Below are 18,400 nucleotides of genomic sequence, written 5' to 3' on the forward strand. Positions count from 1 at the left end.
CAGTGGTCAAGATGGGAAAATGGATAAAGAAATTCAGGCCATTTCTTCCTAATCAATTAATAAATAAACCATTTGGGTATCATCCAATCTTATTTTAAAATAAGTTACTTCCTGAATAAATCCAAGCATTTGAGATTTCTACTTCAAATAAAAAGTTTAAGAGTACCCACTGAAAACAGTTTTTAAATTAGAGGGATTGGAAACCACCAATTTAGACCTCCTCCCTATGCACCAAGCAAAAGATTTTAGATGCTACTGGTTTAGCATTATGCAGTTAGAGGCCACCTCTACAACTAAAACTGAAAGAAACAAGGGGGGAAAAAAGCATATTTTACTCCTTTATTTAAATATTTGTTTCTAGGCTTGACAGCATGTTTAATTTATAGTACAAAGAATAAAAAGGTGATACAGGACCAAATTATTCAGAAAAACTAAATTACAAGTGGGAACTTCAAAAAAATAATTGTTTTACACTTTCACTATTACATTTTCAAGGCCCTTTTAAGTTAGTTTCCTTTTCTCAGGCTCTCTTCCACAATTACAGAGGCCTATGTTGCTCACATACTGTCTTCACTTGTAAACAGGAACTTTCCACAGTGCTCATATATTTCACAGCTTTAAAGAAAAATGCGTGATTTCTAAAAACCATTTTCATTTGCAAGCTCCTTGGTACAGAGATTCTGCTCTCATCTGTACTTGATACATTTCAAGCAAGCCAACAGCATTTAAATTATAAATGTGTGGCAACCCACATGGGAAGCTAAAATACCAGCACTCAACTGTGGTTTTTTAAAGTGCTCAACACAGGCCTAATTCTGTTCCCACTGCAATCAATAGTGATTTATCACTCACTTCAATACAGTTTTTGCTTTTCAAAAGCCTACCTGAAGTGTTTGACTCTATCATCTCTCAGTCTTTCCAGAATAAGATGACAGAAGAGGAAAAGAAAAAGATAAACCCACCCGTATTATACAAAATTAAAAAAAAGGCAAATTCACTTTCATTCTCACTCAAAACTCTGGAGAATTATCATTTATCCTTTTCTGACACACAAAATTAACAACAGAAGTGTTTATATAAGAAAAAAGAAAATACATTAATGGATCCAGAAATTAAGCATTAGCCACTGAAACACACTCAGTTTTCAAAACAAATTCCAAACAACACCAGCACAGCAGGTTATTTTCCTATGATCTCATTGGTTGCTGAAAAACTCAATGGTAGAGAAAGTGCAACCTGTGCTTCGTACTTAGATTACATGAAAAATTAAATTATTTCTAATCAGCTACAAAGCATCAGAAAAATGTTATGAGCTAGATGCCTAAAAGATGAGCATTATCTTAAAGCAGCACTATTTTTATTACACAAAACACTAACAAAGCTAAACAGTAACTATAGGAAGCAGGGGAAGGAGGGGGTGTCAACATTCTGCTTGTTCTTTTGCATTCAAAATTTACTTACAGAGACTGCTGTAATCTTCCATGCTGAAATTCCATTTTTTCATAGCAGGATCTAAAGTAGGGCAAGAGTAACAGGGCAGAATATGAATCATTTGGGGCAGAAAAATAGTGGTGGTGTGAAATGTTCATGCAAGGTTAAAGTATTCAATCTACTCATGCAAACTTTACGCCACACATCTGAAAAATGGTACTGACCAAGTTTACAGCTAAATGACACCAGAAAAAGCCATGGGGAATATCAATACTAAGATGAGAAGAATGCAACAGCCATTCACAGGGATCAGCAACACAGAAGGAAAACAAATACAGAATATAACAAGTAAAGGTAGGGGTAAAAGATCAAAGATAAGAGAGGGAGATTCCACTGCTCTCTGTAACCCAGGATACCAAATCAGCTCCTAACTCTGAACTATAGCTGAAGTGACTCATTTTCACATCCCAGTTTATGAATAACTTTGCTTCCTTTACTTCCAAAAAACTCTGACCAGCTGCTGCCACTAAACTTCACAGAGCACTGCTCATAAAGCAAGCTTTCTGGCTTCTTTTCTAAATCCAAGCTCAAGCTATTTAGGTCCAGAATCTCTATCCAATTTAATATGTATTTACTTCTCTAATCCCCCATTAATACCACATATCCACCCCAGCAACAGGTACACTGGTAAGAGCAAGCAGCAACTACAATAGCAGCAGATGCCAAAACCACAACCCAATTTAAAACAGAGACAACAGCAAACAATTCTTACCATAGGCTTTGCTTGGTACCTTCTTAAACACAGCAATAAGTTCAGCATTATACCCTATTTCTACCTGGAATCGGTCTTCCCCGTATTTCACACATTTTCCTTTTGTAACATTATTTGCTTTCTTGTGAGAGGCAGCTTCAAAGGTAGAGCCCACACCAGCAGAGCTGGACAGCTTCTGCATCCTACCACTGGCCTGAGAGACAAAACCTCCCCCTGTTCCTTCTGTTGGTCTGTTTATGTTTATCAACATTTTTGAATTACTCAGGGCAGCACTGCTTGGTGGAGAAACATATTTAATGGCAGATTTGTTCTGAATGCGTAAATCTTTACTACCATCAGGATGCCCATTATCAATGATTTTTGGATGAGGTGGTCCTGTGAGGTTTTTGAAAGCTGAGTAGCATTTGGGCTGCTGGAATGTTCCATCATTAATTAAAGTGTGTTGTCCATGTTCCTGACTACCAGCATCCAAGTAATGTTTATGGGAATAACTCAGAGAATTTGGGATCGTTGCAGGGAACTGCTTAAGGCCACTTGCTTGTTCTGAGTCCACTGAACAACTCTTTTGCTGCTCTCCGTGTGAGCCAGCCATCTGTTGGTTCGCTGTGTAATGGTTATAGCCTTTCTGGAGACAGCTCTTCTGCTCCACAGGCGTGTTTGGATTCTGTCGGTGCTGGTTGGTGAACCCATGATTGTTTTCTTCCTTCGAGCTTCCCAGATTGCCCAGACTCTGTTCTTTCTGTGGAGCTGCAGCAGTGCCCACGTGCCCAGCTCTCTGGGCTGCCAGCCTCTCTGCTCTCCTAGCCAAAGCTAGCCGGCGGTTCTCTTCAATCCTTCTCTTTTGCTCCTCTGTAAGGCTTGATGACATCTTCAACGATTCCAACAATAAATCTGTACCAAAACTACATTGGGAATTAATCACAGAGGCACCTGCTTCTTTAGAGAAAGGCAGGCCAGTCTACAGAAAAAAATAAAAATAATAAATTATCGTTGATAAATGAGTATTATTAGAGATTGAGTATTACTGTAATTGATCCTACACAAATCTAGTAGCACAGCAAAGCTGTCACACCAATGCTGAGCCATTATCAGCAAGAAGATGGTGACAGACACTGATGAGGCCTTGCATGCCAATGCTGCACAGACAAAAAATATGAAAAACTGAGAAAACTCCTATTCCACTACAGTTCTGAGCACTCTTTTCTGCAATTCCCAACAGAACTAATAAAATAGCAAAGCATGGGGACACCCAGCACTGCAGAGCCAGCCCTGCAAAGGCACATACAGGCAAAGGATTGCATCCCTGCACAATCTGGTGAAAGCGTGTCCTGTTTCAGGGACTTACTAGCAAAGATGGACCTTGCCCCTCTTCCCTGTTCCCCTTCGGTTCCTGGGTATCTCACAACATGTGGCAGATACATGCTGAACCCCACGGAACAGAGCCAGCTCCTCCTGAGAAACCTCCACTCGCAGGTCACGGACCTTCAAATAGAAGCGAGGAGCTGGCTCCCACAACATGTCCCAGCGGCCCGCCTCGCTCCATGCGCTCGCTGCCCCATGTCCTGCGGGATGCCAGCCCCCTCCGTTCCTCACCTCCCTGCGGGCGGTGGGATTCACCCTCTGCCCCTTCCTCTCCCGTGAGCCGGGCTGGCTCCTGTCCCAAACTCCACGGAAGTCCAGACCCACCCCGTCCCTCAGGCCCCCCGGCCGCCACCCGCCGGCCCCAGGATCCCGGAGGTCAGGCCTTCTTCCCCGCCCGCCCCGGGGGCTCCGCCGCCCGCTCACCGCCGGCAGGCACGGCCCGGAGCGTCTTCGAGGGACTACAACTCCCAGCAGGCCCTGCGCTACCGCCCGGCGGCACCGACTGAGCGGGAGCGTACAGCACACCGGGAGATAAGAGCTGCGCGGGGAGCCCGGGGCGCTAGGAAATGTAGTCTTCCGGTCGTGGCGCCATCTCGGGAGCGCTGGAGTTGCAGCGTTCCGTGGAGGGAGACGGGATCCCGTGTCCTCCCCCGCCCCTCGCTCAGGCCCCGTACGGCGTGCAGGGTCTGCTGCAAGCCCCAGGCTGAAGCCTTGCCCCGGCCAGCACCCAGCGCTCTACGGCCCGGGCGGACACCCTCTCTGGCTGCCCCAGGTGTACGGGTCTGGCGCGCCAATACGTGCGGTTCTGAATGGTGACGTGCCGTCAGTAAACGGTGGAGCTGATGTGTGAGAAAGGATGACGGCACTTGTCAGCAGTGGGGAAGGAGTCTGACCCCGGGGTTTAGGAGCAGCAGCTGGCATTGGTGCAAGACTGCTTTGTCATTTTTGAGTATTGGTGGTAGGTTGAAAAATACCTCTGAGCCCATCGAGTCCAACCTGAGACCAAACACCACCAGGTCAACCGCACCATGGCACTGAGTGCCACGTCCAGTCTTTCCTTAAACCTCCAGGGACGGTGACTCCACCGCCTCCCTGTGCTGCTCATTCCAATGTCTAATCAGCCTTCCTGTGAAGTAATTCTTCCTGATGTCCAACCTAATCCTCCCCTGGTGCAGCTTGAGGCTGTGTCCTCTCATCCTGTCCCTGGCTGCCTGGGAGAGGAGCCCTACCTCCACTAGCTGCAATCTCCTTTCATGTGGCTGTACAGAGTGATGAGGTCTCCCCTGAGCCTCCTTTTCTCCAGGCTAAACACCCCCAGCTCCCTCAGCTGCTCCTCACAGGACCTGTGCTCCAGACCCTTCACAGCTCTGCTGCCCTTGTCTGAACTCACTCCAGCACCAGTGTCCTTTCTGAGCTGAGGGGTTCAGAAATGGTCACAGCACTCAAGGTGTGGCCTCGCCAGTGCTGAGTGCAGGGGGACAATCACTGCCCTGGTCCTGATGGCCACACTGTTGCTGATACAGGCCAAGTGCTGTCAGGTGCTTCTTGACCACTTGGGACAGCTGGCTCATGTTCAGCTGGTCTCAGTCAGCACCCACAGGTCCTTTTCCGCTGGGCAGCTTTCCAATCCCTCTGCCCCCATCCTGTAGTGCTGCCTGGGGTTGTTGTGGGTGAAGTACAGGGCCTGGTAATTGGCCATATTGAATGTCATACCCTGGTGTCAGCCCATTCATCCAACCTGTCCATCTTTCTCTGCAGAGTGACAATCCAACCCATCTTGGTGTCATCCACAAATGTTCTAATGGTAAACTCAATCCTCTCATCCAGATTGCCAGTAAACCAACACTGATCCCTTGGGACACTGCTAGTGACCAGATAGATGAGGGGATGTGTCTGGAGGCTGGAAGAGGACAAGCAGAACACAAAAGAGGACACAGGGAGCTATGGGCCTGTTAATATTACTCCAGGCCCTTGGAAAGTAGTACAGTCTTCCAAGAAACTATCACAAAGCAAATGAAGCAGGTAACTGGGGAATCCAGCACAGATTTACTAAAGGTGAATCATGGCAGATTAACTTGATCACTTCCTACCACCAAATGACATTTTCTGTCTACATGGGGAAAGTAGTTGAAGTTGTTAACCTGGGCTTCGGCAAACCATTTGACCATGTTTCCCATGGCATCCTCCTGAATGAGTTGACCAGATAGACTGGACAGGGGATCTGTGAGATAGGTAGGAAGTTGGCTTCCAGGCCACAGCAGAAGGCAGCAATCAATGTGTTTTATGCCACCTGGCAGCCTGTCACAAGTGCTGTCCCTCAGGGAGCAACAATGGGTTCCACATTGTTCAAGAAATTACACTGGAAGAAGTTTCATCTTGATATGAGAAAGAAATTTTTTGCATTGAGAACAATCAATCATTGAATCAACCTCTCCAGGGACATAACGGGGTCACCATCACTGAAGGTTTTTAAGATCCAATTGGACAGGATAATTGGATTGGATAGATAACCTCATCTAGGCTCCCTTTCTCAAAAAGGGGTAGATCAGATGGTCTTTTGAGATGCTTTCCAATTTGGGCTGGTTTTGTGAGCATCTTCAAAATAAGGTGATTTCTCATATTTGCATCAGTTAAAATAAAAGTTAAAATAAAAGGGCCTCCCAGGGTTTTAATTATACATGGGGCTTGATTATACACATGGATATGCTTTTCCTGAAGAGTCATGTTCCCCATGTGGGTGACCAGAGCAGTAACTGGGGAGAAAGCAGAGAAAAGGCCCTGGGGAACACCATAACTCCCTCCCATCTCAGAATTTTACTACCCTGCCCAGTGGCAGGCCCAGAGCTGCTATCCTTGTCCCCAGACATCATTTTCTCCCACCTGACAGGCCCTTTGGCTCAGGACACTGAAGCCAGCTGGCTGTTTCACAGTTTATTCATTCTTCTCTCTTCTGGGTAATTAGAAAAGGTTATCATTAAATTGCTTTCTGATTAAGCAGCACTGACTGCCATTAGTCAGGAGCTTGTCAGCCCAAGAAAAACAAGGCAGGCAGGAAGAGTGAGGTACAACTCAACACACACCACAACCCTGGGAGTGCTGTTCCTCACCTGGCAATGACACGCAGGCATGAGCACACCACATGCACACAGGCACTTGCAAACACACCATGTTTAAAGAAAACCACAGACTAAGGAGCTTCTCTCAAGCAAAAAAAAAAAAATCAAACCTTTTTGCACATTCCAGGTCCTCTCACTGCAGAGCATGTTTGCTAGGAAGGGATGCACAGCCTCATGGTCTCTGTCCAGATCTTCTGCCTTTGCCCTTTCTTCCCCTGCAAGCCAGCAGACTCCAGGTGGCTACACAGCAGAGAGAGAAAGGAGCAGATGAGAGACGTTTTTTCTCTCTTTCTTGTCACAGTTTTAACTGCCCAGAGCTAAACCAGATCCCAGTGTCACATATGGATGAGAGAGAGAGGGAACATGCAGAGCATGACCCTGCTACTGTTTCCAGGACCTCCTCCCTGCCAGCAGCTATTCAGTTCCAGGTCTCTGGTGATGGCTTCTTATGCTTTGAGAGATATTGCGGGGAAAAACTTGGGAAGAGTGGGAAAAGCCCCATTCAGGGACTCTCCCCAGCTCATGCAAATGTTGAGAGCAGAGCATCGTTTGCAGAGAGCTCTGGAGTTGCACGGTCAGGCAGACACAGACAGACTTTGAAGCATTTGCTCCATATGGCACAAGTTCAGCGAGACACAAGGAACAGCCTGGCCATGCAGAGAACAGACCTACAAAATGAGAGGCCGCTTGCAAGCAGTTTGCTGGTGCACTCCAGGTGTCCTTTCAGTCAGAACATGCTTCCAGCAGTGGCTTGGACTCACTCTCCACATACTGGGTCAGGGGCAGAGATGCAGAGTGAAAATCCTGGGAGGACTGGGTGGGATAGTGCAACCCAGCTCTACTGCAGAGGAAATGGTTCACATCCTTCCAAAGAAATGCTCCCATTGGTGAAAAAATAATTTTAAAATTGGGTTCTCAGTGTTGTTCTTAGCAGGATCTTTGCATCATTTATATCATGCTCTAAACCTCCTCTCATGGGCTGGGCTGGCTGACTTCTGGCTCCAAATGAGCCAGAACTGCCTGTAGTGTACATCTTATGTGAACAACAGCTAATATCTGAATGACGAGTCTCACAAAACTCCAGAGCCATTCTGGAATATCGTGGATTATTCTTTGAGGGGTCTTGGGCTGCTCTTTAGAGGTCCTACTACTGTCATATTGAAAATATTTGCCCCATTTCACCACTTTGCCAACACTCCTTGGTGGTTCTCCACATGAACAGAGCTGCCTTCCTTCCTCCTACATGTGTGGCCAGCCTGCACTCTCTGCTGTGGCTGAATTGCATGCAGGGCTGCTGTGTGTAGCAAAACTATCCAACAGAGAACTGGAAATCAGCCCAGGCTAATGGTCCTGAGATGCCCCAGCTTCTGGGAGGGTTTTGGTAGCCCACACTGAGCTCAGAGACACCATAACTGATGCCCAATTGCACCAATTTTTGACCAGCTGTGGAGAACTTGTAGTTGCACCTTCTGAAATAAATTAATCCTATGTTATCAGTTCCAACCCAGCTAAGACCAGTCAAGTGGTTGGACTGGAGACATACAGGTCAGCTTTTAAGAGAAGGTTGTGGTGCAGGAGAGTCAGAGAAAGGCCTTTGGACTGTCAGAGCTTGTTCCAGTTGGAGAAACCTTCCTTTTAGGCTGCTAGGGTCTGACCTGAATACTCTTTACAATACCTGTCCTGTGTAGGCTGTGGGGTTGTGCTTCCTCTGCTCTGGTTTGGGATCCTCAAGGAGGTCAAAGTTGCATTATGGGGAACTAGAGCCCTGGGCTTGGAGGGCCAGGGTATGCTTGTGTTTGAAGAGGTGCTGACCCTGCATCCCCTACCATTCCTTGTATTTCTTTCCTTGGACATCTCTTTATCCCCTTTACTTTCCCTCTGCCATTGAGGCACATCAAGGACCATGGCATCTTGGCCATGACAGCTCAGGCCCTTTCCCTGAGCATCTTTGCAGGACCAAAGACAAAGTTTTGAGTTTGCTGAATCCTGCTGTCCTTGAAACTCTGATGAAAGGGCATCTTCAGAGGGTTTTCTGTGAGCTTTTCTAGTGTGAGAAGGTTGCTCCCCTCCTCTGACTGCCAGCTCCATGAAGGCCACTTCTTTTTCCCTGCTTTTTGGTCACCCAGAGCAAGAAAAAGTAGTCACCCTCCATTTTTTTTGAAGCAGCCTTTTTTATCTACACAGCTTGTTCTTCCCTGGCATGCCGAAGCCTTTCTGCTCTTGTTTATAGTACAACCCCTCCAACAGATTGCAGGGTCTCTTTTCTGCCTTCTGTCCTTCTTGGCTGGATTCCCCTCCATAGCTCCAGTCCAGAGCAATGGTCTGCACAGCACATGGCCCCTGCTTCACTGCCAGGCCTCTGCCTCACAGAGCTGCTGTAAAGCTGAGTCTACTCGAGATCTTTTGTGTCATGCAGCCCACGTGCGGGGGGCAGCTCACTGGCACCCAGAAAAAAATTTAAAAGAGAAAAACCCCCACATCCTACATTGAGATTCAAACAGTGTTTCCAAAGCTTCTGTGTCACCAGCATTTAACACAATATGAGCTGTGATCCAGCTGGGGTGAGGGCACTGGCAGTGTAGACCCTCCAGTATCTCATGCTTAAGGCTGGAGCAGAGCACACCCCTCTGCTCTGCATGACTGGCTGCGATTTTTTTGTTCAGATGTTCAACAGAACTTTATCTTTGTGAAACACAGTTGAACCAGCTGAAGAGTCCAAAGTTAGAAGGAAAGGCTTGTGTGCACACAGAGACAATTTAACTGCATAAGCTTTATTTCTTTAGGAAATGAGGTTAAACAAATCAAAGTTGCATTCCTAGTTATATTTTGGAGCTTAAATTATTGGCCTGGTTTTCAAGCTCAGAAAAAGCAGCTAATGCTATGGCCTTATATTTATATGAAGCCAAGCATTGAGATCCTGTTTGTTAAAACTAGCCACAGTTCTCTGCCCTTTCTCCTCCTGGTGCGTAAGAGACCTAGAGATATGGAGATATCCTTTAAGCAGTAGAATCAGAGGTCACTGGTGTGGTATTGCACCAATGTAATATTCATGGTCCTTTGCTCTTTCAAGGGAGTGGCATCTTTCCTTGAAGGATGTCAAAGCATAATCCAGACCAAAAGGAGTTGGCAAAGCACCTCTGGAGTTCTGTGGGATGCAAGGTCTGATGCCAAGGGGTCTTCCAAGAGACATACCCAGACCTGTGGCATGCTCAAGACTTTCCTAAAAGCCCTGAGTTTACTGTGGGTTCTGATACAATTGTTTGCTGTCCTCTGCTGTGGTTTAGATGGGAGCAATGTAAGACCACTGCTTGAATCAGAAATGTGGACTCAGCAGAGGACTCTCTTCTATCCCAGTCTTCACTCAACCAATGATGCGGGAAGGTTGCTCTCATCTTAGAAACCTCTGTGAGTGCAGTTCTTGGAAAGTGAGCCAGAATCTGGCCTTGACAAACAACTCATGCTCAACTTGAAGTGTATGCTTAAGCTTGTTAAGCCTGCTCCTTCAACAGAGAAGATTTTCCTTTGTGTTGAGAGTCTCATCTGCTACAGAAGGGGGAAGTCACAAGGATTTGTTTGTTATATTTTGTATAGCAGCCTGATCTAGAAAACACTTGCTGTCAGCTGCAGTATTTTGCTACCAGATTGTCTTAGTGATTTCCACTGGGCTCCATGGGACAGCAATTATGCCACAACAGGGAGTGCTCTTGAAGTGTCAGGGTAGTGTGCTTGCAAGGTACTGCTGCAGTCTGCCCATACCTCTCTTATTATAAACAACAAGGGTCATAGGCAATGGGAGCACACATGCTTTGTTTAGGGAGGACATTTCCTCTTTCTGATCATAGTAAAAATCGTAATAGCCTGATCCTGAGAAACAGCCATAGAGGTTCTGTTTAAAAAGAATGTTACTACAGAAAGCAGATGCTCATCAAGTTAAATAAGGAATTTAATTAGCCAGCATTTTATCTTGTTTTCAGCAATATGATGACAAATCACATCTTAATAAAATAACATTAGGGAGCAGCACAATTCCAGTGCTTCAGGAAATGAGAAGCAGTATAAGTTATAGGCCTGTTTCCACCAAAGAAGTCATTGCCATTCAGAAATCTGACATGCTGTGAAGATGGATAGTGTTTTAGCAAAATGGTCCTCTGGCATTTAGAAAGATTTACACCACTTTTGGCTTTAAAAAGCTTAATACAGGATGGTGAGGGAGAAGGAGTGGCATGAATAGGTCAATGGACTGGTAATGCAATTAATATTTTTTATTCCTGTGGTGGCCCAGGTATGCATGGTTCTTCACAAGTGAGTAGAACAAAGTTGTACTTTCCTCAGTGGGGCTATAAATAAACATAGATGTTATACATTGTACAGTAAGTAACAAATGTAGTGTTCATCACATAGTCAAATATGTCAAAATTCAAACACAAGCTCTCATTTGATATTTTGTGCAATATATGTATTCTTGCCTAACACTGAGAAAGGTTTAGGAAGGATCCACAGAAATGCTCATGACCTGGTATGAGAATTGCAAAAGTTTGTCTAAGCTCAGCTTATGGGACCCAAGAAACTACTGTTGTTTGGAATACTTATGTCCAGTAAAAAGGGTTAAAAAGCATAAGAATGACAATAACAGATGAGGAGAATTAGCTTAATTATACAAGAATAAAGGAACTACTCCCATTCAGCATGGCTGTCCACTGAATCCTTCCTTTTGTTTGTACCAGGGATCAGACCCAAGTTTTTGGTAACAGATCATGTAATTATCACATAGCTATCTACTATAAAATGCACATTTTGATCCTAGATGATATATTGAGTCAATACATTTCCCATGTTGATCATAGTTTTAACAACAGTTATTTCTGATGGTCTATTTGACATTTTCCATCTTTCATATTCAGAAGTTGCTCCATAGAGCAACTATTCATATTGCTCCATAGAAAGGAGAAAGGTGTAAGAGTTGTCTGATTGGATCTCTTTGTCATGCGAGGGTGCACACATACAGAGACAGTACAAACACTGAGTTTAATGAATCAAAGACAGACAAACAGAATGGTGGGTTTGGAGTGGGTCTTTTCTTTTAACAGGCAAGACATTTCTTTTAAGATTATCTTGCAGGAGCTTGACTTAAGACTAAATGGGGAAGAGTGAAGTTTTCTCCTCTCTATTTTGGTGGAAAAAATTGAAATGTATTGACCTGGAAAAATCCAAGCTCAGAAGCAGCAGCAGCTGAGTTTTCAGCAAGTCCCTTGATTCTTTCTTTGTTGTCCATTTGGATTCACTGTAACACAGAGAAATCAAGCACTGCCTCTAAGGTCAAGTGAAGTTTGGAAATGACCACCATTTCCATGTAATTTTGCCAGGATGGGGGGCGCTGCTCCATGTTCTGAGAGCGCTGTTGGATGTCAAGGTCTGTAAGCAGTGGTGGGTATGACTTCTCATTTGCAGAGCTGTTTGCAGAATTGGACCCTAAGACCTCCTGGAGTGAATTGTGAAGCAATGCACAAATCAAATCAAGATGCTGACTGAGATTGCATCATGGCACAATATCATGCTGACAGAATTTGAGGCTAAAATGCTGATGCTCATGTCCTTCAATGTGAATGCATCATATGGTTGTAAAATGACAACTGAGTCCTGGGGGACAAAGACTAACCCCTGAGTGCCCTGCAGATACTTTTCAGTCCACAGACAAATTAAAGACCAGGTGTTGAAAATCTTCTGATCAGCACCTGAACTTGATCTCTTAACAGAACAGGTAGTTCCCTCTGAATTTGCAGATGCTGTCAGGTTTTATTCATAGGCATGACACCTTGCAGTATTAATGTTCCCTGTGGATGTAACCAACTTTTTTTATAGGTTTTCCACACTTTCATTAATTACTTAATTGGCACACAGTAATATAAGGATTGAAGTGTATTCCTATAGGGCAGTCATACTTCCGACAGGCGCCAAGCTATTTTCAAGATGAATTTAAAACAACTGGGAAAAACATTTTCAGTTGTCCCTGCTTCATCCCTGATTTCAGCAACAGAGCTGATGTATTGCCAGGTACTGATCCTACTACCTGGGATTTGTCCAGGTTTAGAACTTATTAGCGTTTATTTGAGGGAAGAGGGAGAGAGAGGGAGAACACAGCTTGTATAAATCAGATTAAAGTATTGACAACTCCTAAGCAATGCTCATTCCAGGAACAAGTTCACTATGTGATAACACCAGTGCTATAAAATAATTGCATATTGAATGCATCCCACTCTGCAAATACCTGGTGGGTCATGAGTTCTTGAGGCTTAGCTCCTAGAAGAAAAACAGGATTGCAGAAAAAGTTAAATATTCAAGATGGAGATTGTGTGAATGATTTAATATTTGGGAAACTTAGCAGCCACTGGATCCTGCTCCAGTTCATGATTCAGAGCCATCTTGGATTAGAGTAGAGTAGAAATTACTACAGGTGATACAGACTAAATGAAAAAATCCAGGTCTTGGCCCAAGCCTAGTAAGCAAAGAACTCCACTGTGTGCCATGATTAACCTTGGCTTGCACATTTCAGTGGTAGGGCACAGTTAAATGCAAACCTGAAAGTACAAACTCCCGTCTCTTCTCTCAGCGTGGCTGATGGATTTCACAACCATGAAATATAATAGTGTGTGTTACGAGTCCTCCTCTCTGCCTGGTCCACAGGTAATGTACATCTGTCTGATTTCAGCCACGGAGCTCAGCTCAGGCTGCAGACACTGGTGCTTTTCTCTTGGGAGCACTCAATGCATTCAGCAGCAAGGCAGCTTTGCCGCCAGTGTCGAGTCTGGGCTTGGCTTCCTGTCACCATGCCATCTTGAGTCCGCACTAAAAAGCCCTGTGTTATTTTTATCTGACACTTTTTTAAAATTTCCACAAAGCAGAATGCATATGGATAGCAATGGATAGCAGTGCACTAGGAATGAAAGCTACAGTTGCAAGTAGAGAGCTCTTCAGTGGCTCTACCAGTATCCCAACCTCTTTCCCCATCCCTCTTTCACATACACACAGAAGCAGTCAAGCAGTGGCAGATGGGGAAAGAAAATAGATAAATAAAAGTGTCAGCAGGATGGATTGATTTGCACTTGGTCTCCTCTCATGTCTCTGCATATGTCTGCTGGTATGTAAAGATCACACAAGCAAGGGACTTAGCACTGACCTGGAAAATTTATATCACTGAACATAAAAAATGAATCAAGAAGAAAAATGTAATAAGGAGATGGTCAGGGAAGAGAACAAAAGGAGATTATTTTTTTTTCCCTTTGTACATCAGGATTTCATTGGGACAGTGATTTTACAGGATCACGTGGTGTCGGTGCTACTGCAGGTGCAGCTCTGCTTCAGAGAAAACAGACCATGTGGGCAGTATCCTGTGCTGAGATCCCTTGAGGTTTTGATCCTTTTCTGCCTAAATGAGGGTTCCCCAAATGGCATCAGACCCAGTCAGGGGTAGGCTCAGCAGCAGAGTCCCAACACATGATGACTTTAGACAGAAAAGACTCCATATCTGTCTGCACGTTCTCCTGATACCCAGAAGGCTCTACCAGCATCTCCATGCACCCAAATAATTTCAGGGAGAGCAGGAGAATACATCTCAGTGTATTCTGGGCTAGTTCTGCTGTGATTTACCCGTTTTTCATTAAGTCTTGATGCTTAGCATAGAAGTCATACCCAGGATCACAGGCAGGCCCAACAGTGGAATGAGGTTCAAATTTGGCCTGTGTTTTATGCATGAAGACCTTCATTTTTAGAAAATGCTGGAAATGTTTTTCCTAAGGCACCATTCTCCAGGGCATCTTTGCCTCCTTTTCATTGCTAGTTTTTACACAAATGCAGGATCTCTGGTGCTTAGTCACTCTACTGTTCCTGCTGTTTATTGCCTCCAACAGGCATAATTCTCTGCTTAGGAGACCTTTGCGAGTTGCTTTGGAGGAGCTGTGGGCTGTTGTCATCCCATTTCCAAGGGGCAATAAACAGCAGCAGTCAGACTTCCATGGAAGAAAGATTGTGTGATTATTCAGGCATAAAAAGGGGGAAGAAAAATAGAGATGTATTGCATGTGTTCTTACTTGCACATCACACAAGGATGTGCAAATTGCTCTTGAAGACAACCATGCTAGGCGGTAAAATAGTTCCCTACGCAGCTCTTCGCTGCTGATTCCAAAGGGGAATTCTCTTTCCTGTCCCTCAGTTTCCCAATATAAATCAAAAAGGTTGTAGCTCTTCCCATCTAGCTTAAGTACTTTCAGGGCCAGGAATCAATTTATGTCCTTACAGGGCAGATCAGGAAGGCAGGGTTGCGAGTTTGGGGATGATGCAGGGAGAGAAGTGTTTCCTAGGGTTGACAGCTTGTATTTTCCCCCTCTTTTTGAATGAGAACACATTTGTCTGGGAGGAAGATCCAGAGAGACCACTTAAGATAGAAAGGGCTGGTATTAGACTCAGCCCAATACCACAGTCATCTGCATTATGGCCTGAGTGTTAAAAAACATCATTAGAGAGAGCCCAAGGCCTTTTAGGAAGGAAAAGCCCCTTCAGCAGCATGGAAGTGCTGCCTACACTGCCAGACAGACACTGGCTCAGAAGCTTTTGAGCGTTTCCTTTTAGGATCTGTGAGACTGAATATTTCAGTCTACGGAGACCAAGTCATTAGGAGCTGCATGACCCCATAGACTAGAGGAGATTTGAAGTTCATCAGCACTGAGGGTTCATCCCACAGGAAAACCCAGATGCTCACCACCTTTATGGAGATGTTCAGCTTGTGGCAGCATCCATCCCTAAAACAGTCCCCCACAATAAAATGTAATTAGAAAACTCTTTAACTGCATAAGCTTCTAAATTAATTAATTAATTACCTTGTCAAGAAAATGTGCATGGTTTTGAAATCACCCTTTAATTAACATATAGTGCTTTAGGAAGCAGTAGATCTGTGCCATCCCTTGGATGTAACAGTGTCTCACTTTATGTGCTTCTGAGGCCCTGGGAGAGTGTCAATGTGATGTTTAAGCTCTCTTTCAAATACTGTGTCTGGGCCACATGCAAGGCCAAGACCTCCTTTTCAGAATAAAGTTTCCATTCAGAGGTATTACTGCAGGATGCTCCTTTGAAATGCAATGGTCAAAAATCAATTCCTGTTTCTATGGGTGTAAATCCACTACCTTTTCCCACTCACCAATCTTCTATTTCCTTCTGCTTTCATTGTCTCTGCCTTGCCACCTCCAACTGCTCTGCCTTTAAACCCACACCTCTCTTCCTGGTGGAGCCTTCAGTTCAATCATTGACAGACATTGCACTTGTTCCTTGTGCAAAGGTGTGGGGAGAGGTCACCAAGGAGAGTGATACTTGCCAGTGGAACCTTTGTGCACTTATTATTGACAGTTGTGCACTTTCCTGTGTTTCTGATGTGCATTGGAGCATATTCAGGGCAAGAGAGAGAGACAATGCAGTATCTTAACAGGCTGTGGGTCAGCCCAGTGTTTTGTACCTGACATTTCAGGCAAATGTGGGAGCGTATTGCCCTCTTCTGTGAAAATGATGTGGAGCTGGTGCATATAGTGGGTAAATCTTCAGCACAGGGAGACACTAGGATGTCCTCCTGCAATGTACTTCAGGGAACCTTTCTCTGATCTCCAGTGTCCCCACTCTTCTCAAGATCCATTTTATACAACAAAGATGGCTTAGGAGACACCTAAAGAGGTCTTCTCATGTCTGGGTCTTGGCCTCTGCAAACATGGAAACTCACCTACTACTGATTAAACTAAGCAGATTATCTGGCTTGTAAGCAACTTCACTACTTGCACTGCACTTATGCAGCATGTGTATATCTACCTGCTGGTCCAGAAACAAGATGCTGTAAATGGGGAAGTTATCTTAAGTGCAGCCTAAGATGCTAAATCCCAAGATACATATTGGTAAGAATTTGGGGAAACAGTCCCAAATATCCAAACACTCATTATACTGAAGGAGAATTGTAACTCAAGAAGGATCTTAGCACAGGATTCACAGGATTCATAGGATTAATCACCTGGACATCCTGGTGTGGTATCTCCATGCACTACCCCTTTATGTTAGATATGGGTCCTCCTGAGGACAGACATTCAGCCTTCCCATACAAAACTCTTGCTTTTTTTCTTGAGTACAGAAGTGTTGTGCCAGATGATGATCCTAGCGGGAATATCCTCAGTGTTACTGTGTCTGCTGATGAATCCTGGTAACTAAGCAAATGCTAGATGACATGCTAGATCCCTTCTGTTCACTTGGATTTGGAGAGCATGGAATATCTCTCAGGATCAGCCCCTAATGGGCTTGTTTAACAACACTGGTTTTTCTCTAAATCCCATTGGACAAGTGTAAGCAAGTTCTAGGACTGTTATGTGTCACTGAAATAACATACATCTGAGAATGCAATTAGACACTTGAAACAAATTTGACTTGATTTAGGAGAGTAGTGGAAGTATCCAAGGGACCTTTGATAATATACTTTTTTTTTTTTTAATGTCTAATTTTCAGGTCCTTTTGGGCTTGGGATTTCATGACAATTACTACATTCCTGGATAGTTAAATCTACTCGGTATTTGGCTGAATGCCTTCTGAAGATATCCTGAAATACACCATCTATTGCAGCTGCTCTGTTCCAGACACAGTTCTGACTAGTCATCCAAGAGGACAAGGAATTCCTTTTGTAGGAGGTAGTGTAGGTCTTGTTACCAGGAAAGCTCCATGTTTGAAGTTGTCTAGTCCCGAAGAGAAGTGCTGTAGCACTGCAAGTTTGAATTTTAAATCCAGAGTCTAAAGGAGGAAAGGTGGGGGCTGTCCTCATCAGCAATAGTATCTTCTCACCCACATTCTCCTGCACATTGACTGGCCTGAAGCCCGCTTGTAAAGAAAGCTCAATAAAACAAAGACATGGATTTCTTCCTGAACCCAGGGAAAAAGATGTGCTGTTGTACTTTGCTTTGCTTGGGGTCCTGTTGCTGGACATGCCTGCTTTTTCAAAAAAGAACCAATCCTTTTCTCTCCCTTTTGTAGAGAATAAGCTGCCATGGAAATAGAAAAATTTGCTCTGTATCAATTCAGATACAGACCATGATTTTTGCAGGAAGAGAGCAAGTGGAAGTTTAGTCACTGCTTAGGGAGAAAGCAATAGCACAAGAACTCCCTGTCTGCAGAGTATAATGACTTTTGCTCCAGTCCAAGACAGCAGATACGCCAAAGCACAAAACTTCAGGAATTATTTGTGATCTCCCCTGGGAAGATTATTCCAATCAATATATGGATTATTTCTGAATGTTTAGAAAATGCATAACCCCCACCTGCTCAGCCCAGCCTTCCAGCAGCAACATCCTTTGCATCAGCACACTTGCAACTGCCCAGAAAGAAAGACCAAAGAAAAAAAAAAAGTGACATAGCTCCCTCTGGCCCCAGGCTGCATCTGCCCACAAGCTTCCTCAACTGAGTTATGGTAATTACATCACTTGAGATTTATTTAATATCTCCATCCTGAAAAAAAACCCAAAACCTAGGAAGTCTGGCTGTGACAAGCAATCAGAGGGTACTCAGCTGATGAGCAGCTCCCCATCACGGAGAGAGCAGTAGGAACCTTTGATGTATTGGATTTAAGTGATGGTTTGCCAGAGGGATGGGGCCCATGCCACAGCAATCAAAGCTCCTCTGCACCATTAAGAGCTGTAAGTGGAGCAGGATG

General features: G+C 44.5%; 1 protein-coding gene across 2 annotated transcripts in view; it reads right to left on the bottom strand.

Annotated features, from left to right (window-relative positions):
- The window catches only part of SMARCAL1 (SWI/SNF related, matrix associated, actin dependent regulator of chromatin, subfamily a like 1), a 38,834-nt gene extending 34,804 nt beyond the window's left edge, over positions 1-4,030 (bottom strand). The window contains exons 1-3 of one of the 2 annotated variants that reach the window (XM_062498208.1): positions 3,989-4,021; positions 2,204-3,161; positions 1,462-1,512 (exon numbers count right to left, since the gene is read on the bottom strand). In XM_062498208.1, the coding sequence (XP_062354192.1) occupies positions 1,462-1,512; positions 2,204-3,071 (919 nt within the window). In that variant the 5' untranslated portion in view covers positions 3,072-3,161; positions 3,989-4,021. Of the gene's footprint in view, positions 1-1,461; positions 1,513-2,203; positions 3,162-3,988 lie in introns of both variants that reach the window. The other variant, XM_062498209.1, reaches the window with a different exon arrangement.
- Between the last annotated feature and the right edge of the window lie 14,370 nt (positions 4,031-18,400).

The sequence above is a fragment of the Cinclus cinclus genome, chromosome 9 (genome assembly GCF_963662255.1).
Source record: "Cinclus cinclus chromosome 9, bCinCin1.1, whole genome shotgun sequence".
In the NCBI taxonomy this organism is placed as follows: Eukaryota; Metazoa; Chordata; class Aves; order Passeriformes; family Cinclidae; genus Cinclus; species Cinclus cinclus.